Source organism: Camelina sativa, chromosome 17 (assembly GCF_030686135.1).
Source record: "Camelina sativa cultivar CO46 ecotype springtype chromosome 17, ASM3068613v1".
NCBI classification, from domain to species: domain Eukaryota; kingdom Viridiplantae; phylum Streptophyta; class Magnoliopsida; order Brassicales; family Brassicaceae; genus Camelina; species Camelina sativa.
In genome coordinates, this window is record NC_141896.1 from 7892898 (window position 1) to 7907963 (window position 15066).

Here is a 15066-nt window from a genome sequence, read left to right on the forward strand (position 1 = left end):
TAAATAATAAATAATATTTATGGTAATTACCAAATAGTTTTTGTTTATTACCTACCATTAGTGAAACCGAAAATATTGTTATTATATACAGTGAAGATCAGGGGATTGTCTCATTAATAACAGTCAGATCTCCACACAACAAAACAGAAGTTGTTATGTCAGATTCAGTTAAACCAAACAAAACCGAGAACTAAACTCAAATAAACCGGGGGAAAATTGAGTCAATAGCCGGAGAAATATAATAATTTCGAAGAAATGGAGCAATTTGATTAATATTTTTTTTTTTTTTAAAACAAAAAAAAATATATATAGTTAAAACGAAAAGGTACCTGAAGCGCGTGGGAAGTTCCATATAAAGAAGGATAGAGATTTGTCCTAAAAACAAACTCGCATCTCTCTCTCTCTCCTTTTGTTGCTTATCCATTTCATCTCTCTCTCTCTCTCTCTCTCTCTCTCTCTCTCAGACTTCCTTAAATCGATTCTCCCGAATTCCAAAACAGAGCCTCTTTTGATTCCAAACTCTCTCTCTCTCTCTCTCTCTCTCTCTCTCTCTCTTGTTCTGAATTCGTTGTTCATCCATCGGTAAATTGGGATTCAAAAAAAAAAAAAAATGACAGGCTTCTCTGTGTCTCTTTTCGTCTCGAACTTGTCAAATGTCGCCTCGTATTTATCTCCGATCTTCGAGAGCATCCCTTCCACGAAAGTTGTTCCGGCACAGATCGAGAAGGTTGTCTCTTTGGTCTCTCGTACCGGTAGAGATTTGCAGCGTTACGATACCTCCGGCTATCGTCAAGTCGTCGGGTTCGTCTCTTCCTAACCCTAAATTTTACCCCCAATTCGAAAATTGTCTTAGTCGGTGGTTCGAATTCGTAATTATTTAGGATGATAGCTAATTTGGTATTGTTATGTGGTGAAAAAGTAGCAATTTTAAAAATTTTCATGTTTCTTTAGAAGATCGTTAATTAAACCGTTAATTATTATTAATCCCGCGACAATTTATCTCAAAAGATGTGTTTTTATTTTAACCGCGCGCGGGTGGTCAAAAAGTGTGAATTTTTTGCAAAATTTGAAGACGATCTTTGTTTCTTGTGGAATCTCATGTAAATTTTGGTCAAATTTTTTTTGGTGTGCAGATGTGTACCGTACAGATACAAGAAACAAGAAGTCAATGGGATTGAAACCACAGAAATCGAAGTTCTTCTGATCAGTGCTCAAAAGGGCAAAGGAATGTTATTCCCAAAAGGTGGTTGGGAGATGGATGAATCAATGGAGGAAGCTGCTTTGAGAGAGACGATCGAAGAAGCTGGTGTAACAGGAGAGCTTCAAGGAAAGATTGGGAAATGGCAATACAAAAGCAAAAGACATAACATCATTCACGACGGATACATGTTTGCTCTCCTTGTTTCTCAAGAGTTTGAGCTTTGGCCTGAGGCTGAGATTAGACAACGCAGATGGGTCAGTTTGGATGAAGCAAGAGAAGTATGTCACAACTGGTGGATGAGAGAGGCTCTTGAAGCATTCGTTAACCTCAAATGTCTAACCAACGATGAGAGTTGGAACCTGAATTAGTAAGTACGATGTTGTTTAGAGTTGGTGGAACAGAGCTTTTGACTTTGAAACCCCGCTACATTGAGCTGAAGCTTCCTGAGGGGATTCATTTGGTCACAGCATCTCTCTCTGTCTCTTGAGAGGTGTGGAAAAGTTTTGATTGTTAGATGAAAGTCAACTTTTGTCTTCTAATTTTATTCATTCTTTTGTACTATTTGATTATTCATTCATTCATTCTTTCATTGTGAATAAAATAATAGACAGGTTCCTTTAAAACGTTTACTAACTCTTACCACTCTTTTAACTTAATCATTTTTTCATTATACTCAATGCTGAGCCAAGCATTACTACTAACTCCCTCCTTTCAAAAACATGAAGACAAAGCTTCAAGGTGTAAAATTGAAACCGTCTAAATCTCACATTACGTGATGAGAAACAAGTTTTGCTTTACAAAGCAACATTTAGTTAAACAACCAGAAAATGAAAATCGAACAACAAAGAACAAACAGCACCCATGAGATCAGTCTCTACTGTGAACCCACCAAAATAGATTACTCAAAGAGTTTCCGTCATCAAACTTATTTAATTTCTGAATCTTCTTAATAGCGCCTTTTTTGTCGTAAAGACTTTCCAGAGCATAGACGAATCCTTTCCAGCCTTCTCCGACACCGTCTCTATGCAACGCAGGTAAAGCCCATTTCACGAGCTGCTTCACGAATTGTAAATCTGAGAAGAGAATTTCCGAAACCGGAAGTATCGGTAATAGCTGTATCCCGAGCCTACACTCTTTCCACTCCTTAGGCCCGAACCATAGGCTACTGTCTCTTTTTGTAGACCATAAAACACCAACCACACGATTCTCAGCCGTGAAATCTTTAGGATACATAACGTCACCTTCCTTCACCTGCCAATCAAAAAAGAAAACATAGTGATCAAACTGAAACTGTTGTCGTCTGAATCGGTGTGAAGAACACTGTAATAAAAATAAATCCTAAAAATTATGTTTGGTTTGGCGTCCTTAATTACTGATTTGGTTTCTCAGAGAAATATATTTATAACCGATACAAAACGATCCAATGACCGTAATAAAGATTAGTTAAACCAAGTTTCTTGGGGTTTGGTTCAGTTCAAGTGAATTATTTGGATAAAATAAATATCGTTACCTGCCACCACATCTTCGCGGCGTGTGTATCTCAAGTGTCATGATCGTTGAAGCCGTCTCCACCAGATGCGTGTCCCCGTAAGCTAACCCTAACAAAGCCGCGGAGTAATAAGCGTTCACGGCCTCACTCGTGCTCTCTTGATTTCTTCCGTCCCAAAACTCCGTTAACCCTACTGCCCAAGAGTGTAGCTTGAAAAGATCAAAATTTCTCAAACGGGGATAACTAGAATTCGAATGATCACCAATATTTCCCAGTGTCATGACATTCCCCATTAGCCTGTACGCTTTATCTCTGTATCTCTCTCCCCACAAAGGATCTAACTTAGCAAGCACGGCAATAGCATAGAGAAAGTATCCTACATGATAATGATGATCATTATATAAACCGAACCCAAAATCTGCATGTAAATCTTTTGATCCTAGCTTCGTGACCAAACCTCCCCATTTAGGTTCATACAAAAACCCGTTCGGTTTAAAACTCCCATATCTAACCACGGCTGAATCATGTTCTTCAGGTAAGTTGTAATCTTCGGAATCACATCGAGATAGGAAACTTCTTCGGCTATTAAAGCAAACCTCGCTGCTCTCGCGATCAACTTCCCATAGAAATACGATGAGCTCGTGACTTTAGCAGAGGAATTCAAAGCGTCATCATCTTTGACGAGAGCTGAGATGATCTCTTTGTGCGAATTTTTGTTAACTCCCTTGATGGAGTGCCACGTCACTGACACAGCGTCTGGTCTTAGAATCCATGAATTTCCGACAACACCTACCAAGTCTCCGTCTATGCTCTTGTATCTTATTTTGTCTAAAACGGTGACTGAACGGTCGTCTCTTGATAAAAGTTTGAGATGGAGAGGATGAGCAAGCATCAGCAGATCTCCAGAGCCTCTCTTCTCCCACTTATACTCCAAACCAAAAGGCGTTTTGAAATCAGCTTCCCCGGAGACAGGGTAACAGCTACTGAACCGGTCGAGAGTCGTAATGAAATCTGGATTCGAACCCGGTAACACGGCGATTCGGATTACACCGGTAAACTCACCACGGCATTTAATGAAAGAGTCGCCGTCTTTGAATAGATTTATCGGCGAGGAGGCGTAGATGAGCCATTTCTGATTGTTGGTGAGATTCGCTGAAAACTTCGTAGATGAGTTTCGAGAAAATGACCTAACCCCATGGCTCGTTGAGATAGTGATCGAGGTTCCTGAGACAGAGCAAGTTATAAACGGGCTTCCTCTGACGAGGAAGAAGCTGAGGTTAGAGGAAGGATAGTCAAGAGTCACGCCGAGGTCGCTGAAAGAAGAGATCAGATGTGACTTTCGAGGATTCGGATTGGGTTTGTTTGAACCGGAGATGATTATATCGGCTTTAAAAACCTCGTAGATGTAATCAGTGTTTTGAAACAGATATGGATATGATATGGAGAGAGATGAATCAACGGATTTGATGAGTGTTGGACATGGGGCTACGTCCAATATGCCACTCGGCCCAACAAAACAAGCTAATTAAGATTTCGGCCCGACGAAATTGGATGCAAGTCATTAATAATTCGTAAAGGGGCACTCTCGGGAATTCACGATGGAAACCCTAGAAAACCCTCGGTCAACAGTCGCCTATAAAAGGAAGCATCACTTATTAGGATGACCATCCTGACCCGAGGACAAGAGACAGAGAGCAATACTTTGCGTGAAAACCGTTATTGTCTTCTGTATAATTCCTTCTAGCTTCTGAGCTCGTCATTATTGGCTTGTTAGTTCTCCTGTGAACTGACGAGCTCTTGATTCTTGTTAGTGACGACCTCACGATTTTATCGTTAATAAAAGAACCAGCTTCACTCTTTCCCCAAAAATCTTTATTTACTTAGTGTTGTGCAATCCCCGGTACAAACAATGAGATAAGGGTGGATATACTCAGCCTGGTCACCTTTTTTGAGTGTGAAGTTTTGAAAAAAAGAGTTTGTGGGAAGAGGGTTTGAGAGTAGATCTTTACTAAAGAAACGAGAAGGATCTGGTAAAACAGAGGATTTGGTTTCCGGGAAGAGAAACGGAACGTTTTCAGGTCTTGAACTTGAAGAAGCCATTTCTTGAGATAGCTCTGTTGAATATTGTGTGTTTATTAGGTCTATCGCTTTCTTGTTTTTAAACAGAGAGATTAGGAAGATGTATCGTGCCAGTGGGGAAACTGAAACGACATCGGGTTAGAAAAAGAAAGCGCAAAGGTTTTTTTTTTCTCGATAATACACGAACCACTTTAATTTTTTAACATGCAGTAAGCCACGTTGTAAATCTAGATCTCTTCAAAAGTCAAAACCTAAAATAGCATCTACACTGTTACCATAACCGATAAGGCTAAAAATTAGTTTAAATAAAGGCCCAATATGTAAACTAATGGGCCTGGAAAGTAAATAGTTTCGTGGCTTAAACCCTAGGACCTCGGGAGGGGGATAAACCCTGATTTGTTTTATCCCTCTCTCGCAAGGCGCGCGAACGCTTGATCTGATTCTTACAATCCCTACTTTTAAGCGTTTGATGACATATTCCCTTGTCGGATTCTAACTCTCTATATACTCTTTGAAAATGGCGGATTCAAGTCCTGAACCAACCGGTGCGCCCGCTGCTACTCCGGCCCCCGTGGGTTCTGATGAGAACGTTACCCAGATTCAGCCGATCCGGATGCCAACCATCGAGGAGATCCGAGCTCAAGAGGTTTGGAACAACTGCGCCGTTCGTGCTGTTACTAGTGGAGTCATGGGTCAGTTCAAATCTCCTTTCTTTCTCGGATCTTTATTGCTCCATTGCTTCTTTTTCTTTTTCGATTTCATAGGTCAGTAAAAATCACTAAAAGCTCCAACTGGGTCTTTGAATGAGTTGAGGATTGTGAAATTGGTTGTACATTCTTTAAATTTGGAGAAAGTGTTTAGCTTTTTGAGTAGTTGATATGATTCTGAGCTGGTTAAATGACTCACTTTCATATTGCACTTATTGTCAGATTTAGTTAGTTGACTTGATAATGTGAAATCTCAAATCGAATCTGTTGTATATTCTATAAGTGCCCTAAATGAAACTATTCTAATATAAATGCTCTCTGGTACCAGAATTTGTTCTAAAGTTGATAATGACAATTAGGCATGTGAGGATGGATATTAAGTTGACTTTTAAATTCTCTGTGAATTGGTGGTGTATTAGGTGGAGGTCTCGGTTTGATGATGGGTTTGTTCTTGGGGGCATTGGATAATCCTATAACGAATGATACAATGACGGCTAGACAGCAGTTTGTGTTCACAGCAAAACAAATGGGGCAAAGGAGTTGGAATTCTTGTAAGACATTTGCGGTTATGGGTTTGGTTTTCTCAGCAGCGGAATGCATTGTCGAGAAGGTACTATATTATTGACCCAACTCAAACAAGGAAACTCCCCTACTGAGTTCTGAATTCAAAACCTTGATTGTTTGTTTTTACTTCTCTGAAAAAGACAAGGGCGAAGCATGACACGACTAACACCGCTGTAGCTGGATGTGTGACCGGTGGTTCAATGGCCGCTAGAGGTAAATCTCTTTCCTATCTTTTTATGGACTTTGGGTGTTATCTTCATTTATATGCAATGGCACAGATATAGTTGTTATCTTTTTATGGACTTTGGGTGTTATCTTCATTTATATGCAATGGCACAGATATAGTTGTTTCTTCCATAATGAGTTCTTGAATTGATCTTTCTTATGTGATCTTCTCGGTTGCAGTAATTGAAACCACTTTGAAATGTGCTTACATGAAACATTGTTTCTGAGGAAGTATTAATGGATTGATTTTGTTTCAGGTGGGCCAAAAGCTGCGTGTATAGGCTGCGCTGGCTTTGCAACCTTCTCTGTACTCATAGAGAAGTTCTTTGATAGGCATACATAAGTTAATGAGATATCTAACATACGCCATTGCTGAGATTTTTTTGCTGCTTAGTGATATAGTTCATCACTTGAGCACTGGGAGAGAGAAACTAGACTTACAACTTTGAAACATAGAATAAGCAAGGCTTGTGTTGATTTTACAATTATTGTTGTTTATTTATCATAGATTTCGTTAGACTTGAGGGCTCCGATATTTAAGTAAGTGTTCACAGAAATTAAGGGGCTTGTATTTGCACAAAGTTTTGATTCTCAGAGTTTGACGTTACCAATGACATTCATAAACCAAACCTAAAGATTGAAACAGAGTTACAAATAGATAGGTGGCCAAACAAGTACACTGTAAATTGAGTTTGTATATGAAGAAAAAAGGAACTGTCTTCTTGATGTGAAACAACAGAAGAAACTCCATTACAGGAATTACATGGGGTAGACAAGTAAAAATCACTTACCAATTCGAATTTAGATTTGGTTCGTGGAATGTTATGATCCAAGTCACCCAGCAATGGTTAAAACAATATGCTCCCGGATCATCATAAATAGATTCTAAACTGTACAAGAAGGTTGCACTTGCGCTAGGAGCATACGCGTGCCTTTCTTCGGCTTTTCTGTTCTTTTGAAGTTACCAATGACAACGATGACGTAACTTCTCTTTCTGAAAGGCATCTCTTGTATGGCCTGAACCCGCTTGCAGGAGGATCACAGGATCCTTGTTTTTCTAAGAAGCTTAACCGTTTCTCAGCATTCTTCTCCAAGTTCTCTGACATTTCTGTAACCGAGCCAAAGGCATTAGAACCAGTACAAGACGTTTCCCAAATTCCAAGAGATAGATCAGTGTCAACATGCCTCGAACCAATGTGCAATGTCGAATTCTTGATGCCAGAGCAGTGATTCTCTTGCCCTGGCATTGATTTACGATCATTATCATCTGTGTAAGAGGATGGTTTGTGAGATTCTTCCGTGACAAGAACAATCTTCCCGAAAAGCACAATGCTTGACATTGGTGTAGAACCATTGACAGCACCCTCTTTGAGGGACTGCTTGGATGTTGCTTGGTCATTCGTTTTATTAATGGAGGTTCCACCAATGGACTGGATGTCACTGGTGGACGAGTTAGGAGAAGAGCATCTGTTGTTTTGATCCTCTGAAGCAAACGATGATAGCACTGAGGTTGGAGACTTAGTTCCTTTCTCCATAGCTGATAAATTAGATGGAGGAGACTGAGAGTATGGAACAGGGGATTTGCGAGGATAAGGATGTGCCGGTTTTCTCTTTGGACGAGGAGGCGGGATCACAACGGCCTTATTCGATCTTTCACTTATAGTATCAGCTTCCTGGGTCATCTGCAATGAATCAGACAAAATAACTGTCAGATTACTACAAACTAACTTCATCAGGACTACTGCTGTATTAGAACATGTAAATACACAAGACCTTGGAGAAAAACTTTTGAGCATGGCTTCGTATCTGTACAGCGGTTTTCGTACCTATGTGTTCTGCACCAAAACGAAGACTTTAGTCCTACGGAACTACATCTACCAGCAATACTCTAGCTCATAAGCAAAAAAAAGAAGCTTTCAAGTCATGAATTAAGTACCTTGGATTTGACGCCAACCACGACCATAAAGCTTAATAGCTTCAAGAAACCTGTCATGCTCTTCCTCACTCCACTTCTCTCTCTGCTTAGTCACTGTGTACGGTTTCCTAACCTTGAAGAAACAAACACAACCGAGGTCAGACCAAATGTAAAGAAACCTGAAACCTGTCAAATCTCAATTCTTTAAACAAAACATAGACATACCTTGACAACGTTTTCAGTCCAATGACTGGTGGTTTCAGGATTAGTTCCTTCATTGGAATTGCAACTTCCATTTTCAACATTGCTGCTTAGCTCCTCCTCACATCGATCCTAAAATGCAAATAAAAAACCAATGAGAACATCATCAAATCAAAAGCTTTCTCTTCAACTTCTTCCTAAAAAAAGAATCTCTCTTCGTATAAATTCGATAAGCTTCAGTCTTAAATTCATCAATCTGTATTTAAATTACCTCAGCGGCCATTTGGAAATATATTCTAATTAGATTCACCGGTGTGGTCAGATCGAAGAGACGACAACAGGGAAAAGAGAACAAGACCTCCCCGCCCGGCGAAGAGATAAGAAGAGAGAGAACGTTCTGCTTTTTTTTTTTTTTAATTATTTTCTCGAGAAATAAATCAAATTCACGGAAACAGGAAGATTTTTTTCCCGAGAAAATTACAAAAGTTGAGAAGAGGAGAGAGTGAAGAGAGAAGAGAAGGTACCAGAAGCAGAAGGAGCAAGTGACCAATTTTTTAAATAGCTGATATGTGCCACGTCATATCTTTATTTATTTAATGTCAAATGGAAATTTCCAGAAGGTACAGAGAACAGACATGTTGTTGTTGTGGCTCAGAACAAACCTAACCACTCACTCTCGCTCCCTTTGTCCATGAGCACCACGCGCGTCTTCCCCAAAGAATGAAGAAGAATCATCATCTGTGTGGTGTGTGGTGGAGACGTAGAGAGAATGTGTCTACGAGATATTCAGAGTTTTTTGTAATTATTGTTGAAGATATTTTTTTTGTTTGCTTTCTTATCCGTTTCTTACTTCTTATACCCCACTTGCTTTCTTGATATATTACTCTTTGGATTTTTTTTTTTTTTAATTTTTGTAAAAGGGTAATAATATTCTCAGATCGACAGTTCGACACTTCTTCTTACTTTGGTAAACAAACTTCACGTGATCAAATTTTCTTTCTTATTTGCACCCTCCTAATTTCGAGCAGAAGGAATTAAAATAATATATCCCGAGAAATCGATTGATTAAAATACATTATCTCTCCAGTCTTCTTCTATAATCAAATAGCCCAACTGTGTGAACGAGAATTCAAAACAAAAAAAAGTTCAGACAAAATATTATTTTAATGGTTGGGGATAATGGGCAAATCAGTCACATCACATGACATGGTGTCGGATGTGACAACCGTATCACTTAATCACGCACGCACTATCAGAGCCACAATTTTGATACGGCCAGATCACCCCATTCCTCCTCTCTTTAATTTTGTTTTTTGTTTCATTCTTTCATTTTTTTAAAATATTTTTATTATAAATTAAATGATTGAATTTCTCCCCACTTATGAAAATAGGAAGATTTTTCCATTTCTATATATATATATTTTCTTTTGTATCAGATTTTTTCCTGATATATTTAATTAGATGATATGATAGACTAGATGATATGATAGATCATAGATATATGAGGTCCTAAAAATTCTTCTCTATTACGCAACTTCATATCCTATCTCACATTTGTCTACAAGAAATTAAAGCACTGATGTTATTCATCTTTTATGGCAACTTTACAAGGAAACGATATCACAATGATCTCTCTGATTCATAAATAACTTCGTAACCCCCAATTCAAGAATTGTTCTCACTCTACTAAGTCCGATTCCTCCTAATCTAATAAACTCTGTACAATCTCTCCTAATAAGGTTTAAGTACTCACAGCTGCTTACCAAATATAATTTCAGCTGGTGGCAAACGACTGATTTGTTGCGAAGGACTCGGGTTTCAAAAATGGTCATTTTTGCAATCGAAAAGACTTCAATGGTTTTGTCCAGTTGCTAGGCATTGTTGTAGTTCTCTATATTTCTGGTGTGAACTACCATCGGAGGAACCAAGTCTTCATCGGATCTGTCTGTTTTATAACTGCATCCTATACCAACCCCATGTACTCTGTCAGATTCAAGCATAAAAAATTCAGAAAACTTAACGATGAACAATTGTTGATATCTCCAGTAGACAAACCAAAGTGGAAACTTACCTTAAATTTTTGAATGCTTGATACTCAATGTTTGGTAGGTTCTTCGTCGTTCTTCTTGGAAAATATGCAAACATGTCAGTTTCAATACAATACCAAGATAAAAAGCAAAGGAAGCACTAATATGTTATATTCGGTCAGCAGTTTTTTCATATATGCGAGTGATGCAGCGAAAGGACCAACCTCCAATACAGACTCAGCTTCAGAATCAAATGTTCTGCAAAGTATCTCATACTTCGCCGAGAAAGTCTGCAATAACAAAAAAAATTGTACTAGTTATTTCATGAATGCCTTATTAAAAGATAATGAAAAGCAAGACTACTGATTCTGTACCGGAAGATTAGCTTTCGAAGGCGAAATGCTTGATACTCTGTATCTGTATAAAAACGAATGCGAATTCAAATGTTTGGAAGAGATAAGTAAAGACTCAAAGGAAACAAATTACTGACTATAGCAAGAAATGGAACTATTAGGAACCCATTAACACTTCCACAAAATCTCATTTGAGTTGTTACATGCAATAAGATCATCTTACCCTAGCTTGCTCATGTAGAAACTCATTGCCAATGCATTGGATGTTAGAACAGTTAGCACAATAGCACTCATCCGATTCTGAGAAGAACAAGAAAAAAACACAATCTATACCATCAGCAAGCTATGAATCTGAAAACAGAAGCTAGTGCCATCAATACTGAAAAAAGAGGAATATGAGAGACCAATTTTGGAATCAACCTTAGAAGCAATGCGCTCAATCAACTGCATTAAAAAATCTCCTAGTCCTTTTCCTTGAACCCGGGATTCAAGCTGTATTTCATACACATAAAGGACAGGTATCTCTTCCTCTAAAGTAAACCGGTAATGCACAAATCCAGCTATCTGATTACACCCTTCAATGCAAGTTCTCCGAGTAGATGTCTCATAGTCTTTACCATAACGCATCTCAAGCACAAATATATAATGTGCGTCTGCAGAAGACATCTCCTTACGCTTCACCTTTGCTTGTATTGGCCAATCAGACCCATAGAACCCTTCCATGTTCGTCTGTGAAATTACAAACATCATGCACAAACAATAAATTAACACGAAACTCCTAAAGAGTATATGTTCAGAACATTTTAATCCTGCTTCATTCTCCTTTTTACCTTCAAGAGATTTCGAATGTACTGCTTCACAGATGAGGAAAGTCTATCTCCACGGCCAGATTCCAGGTACACAGATAAATCTACAAGATGTAAAAACCACACAAACACAGAGTTAGCTCAATTTCAAGACTCTTTCTGTGAATTTAAAACAAACCAAGTATAATCCCTGAAAACAACTTATAAGCAAAAACTAAGTAATCAGAGCACACTTGATAATAGATAACCAAAGTCTGCATGAGCAAGGATTCATAACTTAAATCTAAAACCATGTAATCTATGTTAGAGAGCAAGAATTCAAACTTACACTGCATCTACTTCATATTTATGTTTTATCATCATCAACAATACCTTAAAGAGTTTATGCATCAAATCAACCCCAAATTTTGAGAAACTGGCGGAAATCAAATAGAGCAGAAGCAAAACAATTACCATTGTTTTGGTAACGGCGGAATGAATCAAACGGAGAAAGAGGATCGGCAATTGAAGAAGCTTTTTTTATAAGGTCATGAATCGTTTTCTTCTTCTCCAAAATCTGCACAACAATTCCCGAAAAATGTAAAATTTCGAATACTGACTATGAAACATACACCTTTTTCCGAGAATTTTGTTACCTTTCGCCGTTTCTTCAAATCCATTGCTCACCCTCTCACCGATGATCTCTCCTCTGTCTCTCTCTCTCTCTCTCTCGTTCCTTCTCCCCGTCTGAAAATGATGATTCGGTAGGAGCCGGATCCATCAAACGGGTTTTGACCCGAATCAGATCCGAATATCAGCCCAAAGGTTTTGTTTGTTCAAATAGAGAAGCCCAACTGTTTAAAAAACTATAAAGGCCTCTGGTTCGGTTTATTAATTAAGAAAATCAGTTTGTTCAAGTTTGATTAACATGAGAACAAGTTGGTGAAAGAAAAAACTATACAAGATGTTGTATAATCAAAACTGAATTTTAATTGATTTTCAATTTGGTATTTGTACACATAGATTCTAAACGCAACGACAAGTAGTGAACAAAACGTTTGAAGTTTCTTTCTAGCACAAAAGGTGAATTTAGGTGTGAGGAGCTTTTCTCTTCTTATCAGAGACAGATGAAGCTTCATCAAGTTTTGACTGACCAAAAACTGACCTGCAAAAAAACGAATAAGTTGATGGATTTCAGAAACAAAACAGCTTGATAGATTGTTATATTGAAGAAAGAACAAGATGGGTCAAATCTCTTACCCGCACGTTGAACATTTCTTGTGATGCTCACAGAAAATGGACAGACACACTGAACATATGTAGCCCATATCGATTGTCTTCTTGTGGCAGAAACACCTGCAAGTTTTGTACTTAGAACTATCAGTTATACAGCGGAGAGCCGATTAATTGAAGAGACGATAATTTGATCACTTACGATGCTCGAAAATCAACACCTATGGGTTTAGGAAGTTGTACAAAACCGCGGGAGTGCAAATCAGTTGCAAAGATTGTCTTTTTGAGCATAACAGAACAAACAGAAAGTTAGTTAGCACCGATTGAGTTCGCTAAATGAAACGATTCATTAGAGTTGAAAGCATACCGTTAGATACTGAAACAGCCCATCCAACTGTTTAGGTGTGTGATGTACACCACCGGTTATGTAAGATGCCTACAAATATGCCAAGTATTAAAAAGTTGACGCATATGCTGAGCTTGAGGAGTTGAAGATAGGGTTAAATGGTATTACCTGCTGCAAAAACGCTGAGTTTTGTACACCTATGTAACATGAATCTATGGGAACCTACAGAACCAATGATAAAGCAACTTGAGTTTGGAATTTTGAGAACGAACATCCCAAAAGAAACAATCAAAAAGAAGATTACCATTAAGCGCTGGGCAGAGAAGATAGAGTTCATAACAGCTACATATCTAAAAAAGAACAAAGCCCTTCATAAGTCCAGAGACATAAAGGAGAAACATATTGCAAATGGAAAAAGAAAAAGGTTACAGAAAACCATACTGTTCCGGGCCATCTGGAGAACCTTGCAAGCATAAAATCTGTATTTCATACATATATGCCAATAACACAGTCAGTTGTATATATAATGGGCCTATGCAATGAACAAACAAAGATCATAATAGAGAGGAGTCTATGTCTACATGTAGGAAACAAGACTTGAAGATGAAAATCCCAACAGAGGAATCAAGAATGAACTATATATATGACAATTGATTGACACGTATATCATACTGAAAACGCACCCGAGGCTGGGGATGAATATGTCCAGAACGGAAAACCCTCTGTATATCTAGCCAGAAAGTTCAGAAAAAACAATAGAAACGAAGACTGATAAACCAAATATATAACCAGATGGCCTGAGAAGAGTGAAAGCTAAGGTTTCAAGATTACTAGCAGATGTTATGCAAACAAAACCAATCAATTTATAGTTGCTAAATGATTATGTCTAGAGGATACAGCAAAGAGCCATGGAGAGTGATCCTGATAAGAGACAAGAAGGAGTTCTATCCTCATGCCCTTCCTCCCTGCTGAGCTCCTCATCTTTAGTAACAAAATCTTCCAGTTTCTTCAGCAAAGAAGCAAAAAGAGGAGGCATCCCGGTACCTCTGCTCTCGAAATTCCCATGGTTAGATGTCAAAGACGAATCATAAATGTAATCACAGGAACTGTATCCAGTAGCTATAACTACAACTTGGTTCAATTGATTCAACCCCAAAACCGCATTCAGGAACGCAAGCACCTACACATAAACAGCAATCACCCACCAGATATCTGAATCTACAAACTAAACGAAGCATTGAAACAAAAACAAACAAAAACTTACATGAGAAAGGAATTGAGAGAATGTAATCGAAGTATTGCTCCAGAAAAGGGGATTCGTATCAAGCAACAAGACTAGAAGACTGACATCGTCTGCAACCAAACAAAACAAATCACGATTAATCAGACTTTAATACGAATGCATCATCAATGCTTGACGTAAGTTAGGGTCTCGAAAGTAAGGACCTGAGTACTGCTTAGAAGCAACGGAAGGCATAGTTTACACAAAATCCCAAGTCAGAGCTATAACAGTGTACCGGGAAAATTTCCCGGCGGAAACGAGACCTAATTATGCTAACACTCAGTGCCGAGAAATCGTCTTTCTCTTCTCCAACAAGTTCTAAATCGCGAGGTTTTGGATGCTATGTGAGAACTGGAAACTTCCAAAGGGGTGAATTTACAGAAATATCTGAATTGATTCGGTAGGAGCCGGGTCCGTCAAACGGGTTTGAATCCTGACGAATAAAGCCCAAATATGGCGTTTGTTCAACTTTGTAAGAAAAAAATAATAAGCCCAATGGGCATGTGTGTGTCCAATTTATTTCATTATATAATATATATATATATATATATTTTTTTTGCGATATGGGAGACGGCCGGGCAGTGGCGGATCCAGAAATATAATTTAGGAAGGTTCAAAATATAATTAAAAAGTTTATAATTTAAAAAAAAAATTAAAAA

The 15066-nt window shown here is 38.3% G+C and overlaps 5 protein-coding genes and 1 pseudogene across 9 annotated transcripts; 2 read left to right on the plus strand and 4 right to left on the minus strand.

The window, feature by feature from the left end:
* The first annotated feature begins 333 nt into the window (after positions 1 to 333).
* LOC104756165 (nudix hydrolase 4) lies at positions 334 to 1824 on the plus strand. The gene is made up of 2 exons (XM_010478703.2): positions 334 to 801; positions 1134 to 1824. The coding sequence occupies exons 1-2, from the start codon at positions 611 to 613 to the stop codon at positions 1567 to 1569; spliced, it is 627 nt and encodes a 208-aa protein (XP_010477005.1). The 5' UTR covers positions 334 to 610; the 3' UTR covers positions 1570 to 1824.
* Positions 1825 to 1948: 124 nt separating this feature from the next.
* On the minus strand, positions 1949 to 4790 carry LOC104759280 (glucan endo-1,3-beta-D-glucosidase-like; annotated as a pseudogene). The gene is made up of 3 exons (XR_015587452.1): positions 4571 to 4790; positions 2712 to 4175; positions 1949 to 2452 (listed from the first exon to the last, which is right to left on the minus strand). The product of XR_015587452.1 is annotated as a glucan endo-1,3-beta-D-glucosidase-like (transcript).
* A 316-nt stretch (positions 4791 to 5106) lies between these two features.
* Positions 5107 to 6846, plus strand: LOC104756166 (mitochondrial import inner membrane translocase subunit TIM22-4). The gene is made up of 4 exons (XM_010478704.3): positions 5107 to 5461; positions 5896 to 6086; positions 6181 to 6253; positions 6523 to 6846. Exons 1-4 carry the CDS (start codon positions 5287 to 5289, stop codon positions 6606 to 6608), a joined length of 525 nt encoding a protein of 174 aa, XP_010477006.1. The 5' UTR covers positions 5107 to 5286; the 3' UTR covers positions 6609 to 6846.
* A 1-nt stretch (position 6847) lies between these two features.
* Positions 6848 to 9197, minus strand: EPR1 (Homeodomain-like superfamily protein). Its single transcript, XM_010478705.3, has 5 exons — positions 8653 to 9197; positions 8406 to 8513; positions 8202 to 8313; positions 8039 to 8100; positions 6848 to 7947 (listed from the first exon to the last, which is right to left on the minus strand). Exons 1-5 carry the CDS (start codon positions 8662 to 8664, stop codon positions 7180 to 7182), a joined length of 1062 nt encoding a protein of 353 aa, XP_010477007.1. The 5' UTR covers positions 8665 to 9197; the 3' UTR covers positions 6848 to 7179.
* A 743-nt stretch (positions 9198 to 9940) lies between these two features.
* On the minus strand, positions 9941 to 12412 carry LOC104756168 (uncharacterized). 4 transcript variants are annotated; one of them, XM_010478708.3, is made up of 9 exons: positions 12203 to 12412; positions 12021 to 12123; positions 11592 to 11671; positions 11182 to 11490; positions 10985 to 11061; positions 10783 to 10825; positions 10633 to 10698; positions 10453 to 10503; positions 9941 to 10344 (listed from the first exon to the last, which is right to left on the minus strand). In XM_010478708.3, exons 1-8 carry the CDS (start codon positions 12224 to 12226, stop codon positions 10477 to 10479), a joined length of 729 nt encoding a protein of 242 aa, XP_010477010.1. In that variant the 5' UTR covers positions 12227 to 12412; the 3' UTR covers positions 9941 to 10344; positions 10453 to 10476. The 4 variants fall into 4 exon arrangements, with proteins under 4 accessions (XP_010477010.1, XP_010477009.1, XP_019095088.1 ...); XM_010478707.3 differs by having other exon boundaries at positions 9941 to 10364; XM_019239543.2 differs by having other exon boundaries at positions 10453 to 10506.
* A 106-nt stretch (positions 12413 to 12518) lies between these two features.
* Positions 12519 to 14770, minus strand: LOC104756169 (general transcription and DNA repair factor IIH subunit TFB4). The gene is made up of 11 exons (XM_010478709.2): positions 14572 to 14770; positions 14390 to 14478; positions 14023 to 14305; positions 13809 to 13855; positions 13567 to 13604; positions 13430 to 13475; positions 13294 to 13347; positions 13147 to 13215; positions 12982 to 13058; positions 12807 to 12902; positions 12519 to 12711 (listed from the first exon to the last, which is right to left on the minus strand). Exons 1-11 carry the CDS (start codon positions 14600 to 14602, stop codon positions 12636 to 12638), a joined length of 906 nt encoding a protein of 301 aa, XP_010477011.1. The 5' UTR covers positions 14603 to 14770; the 3' UTR covers positions 12519 to 12635.
* Between the last annotated feature and the right edge of the window lie 296 nt (positions 14771 to 15066).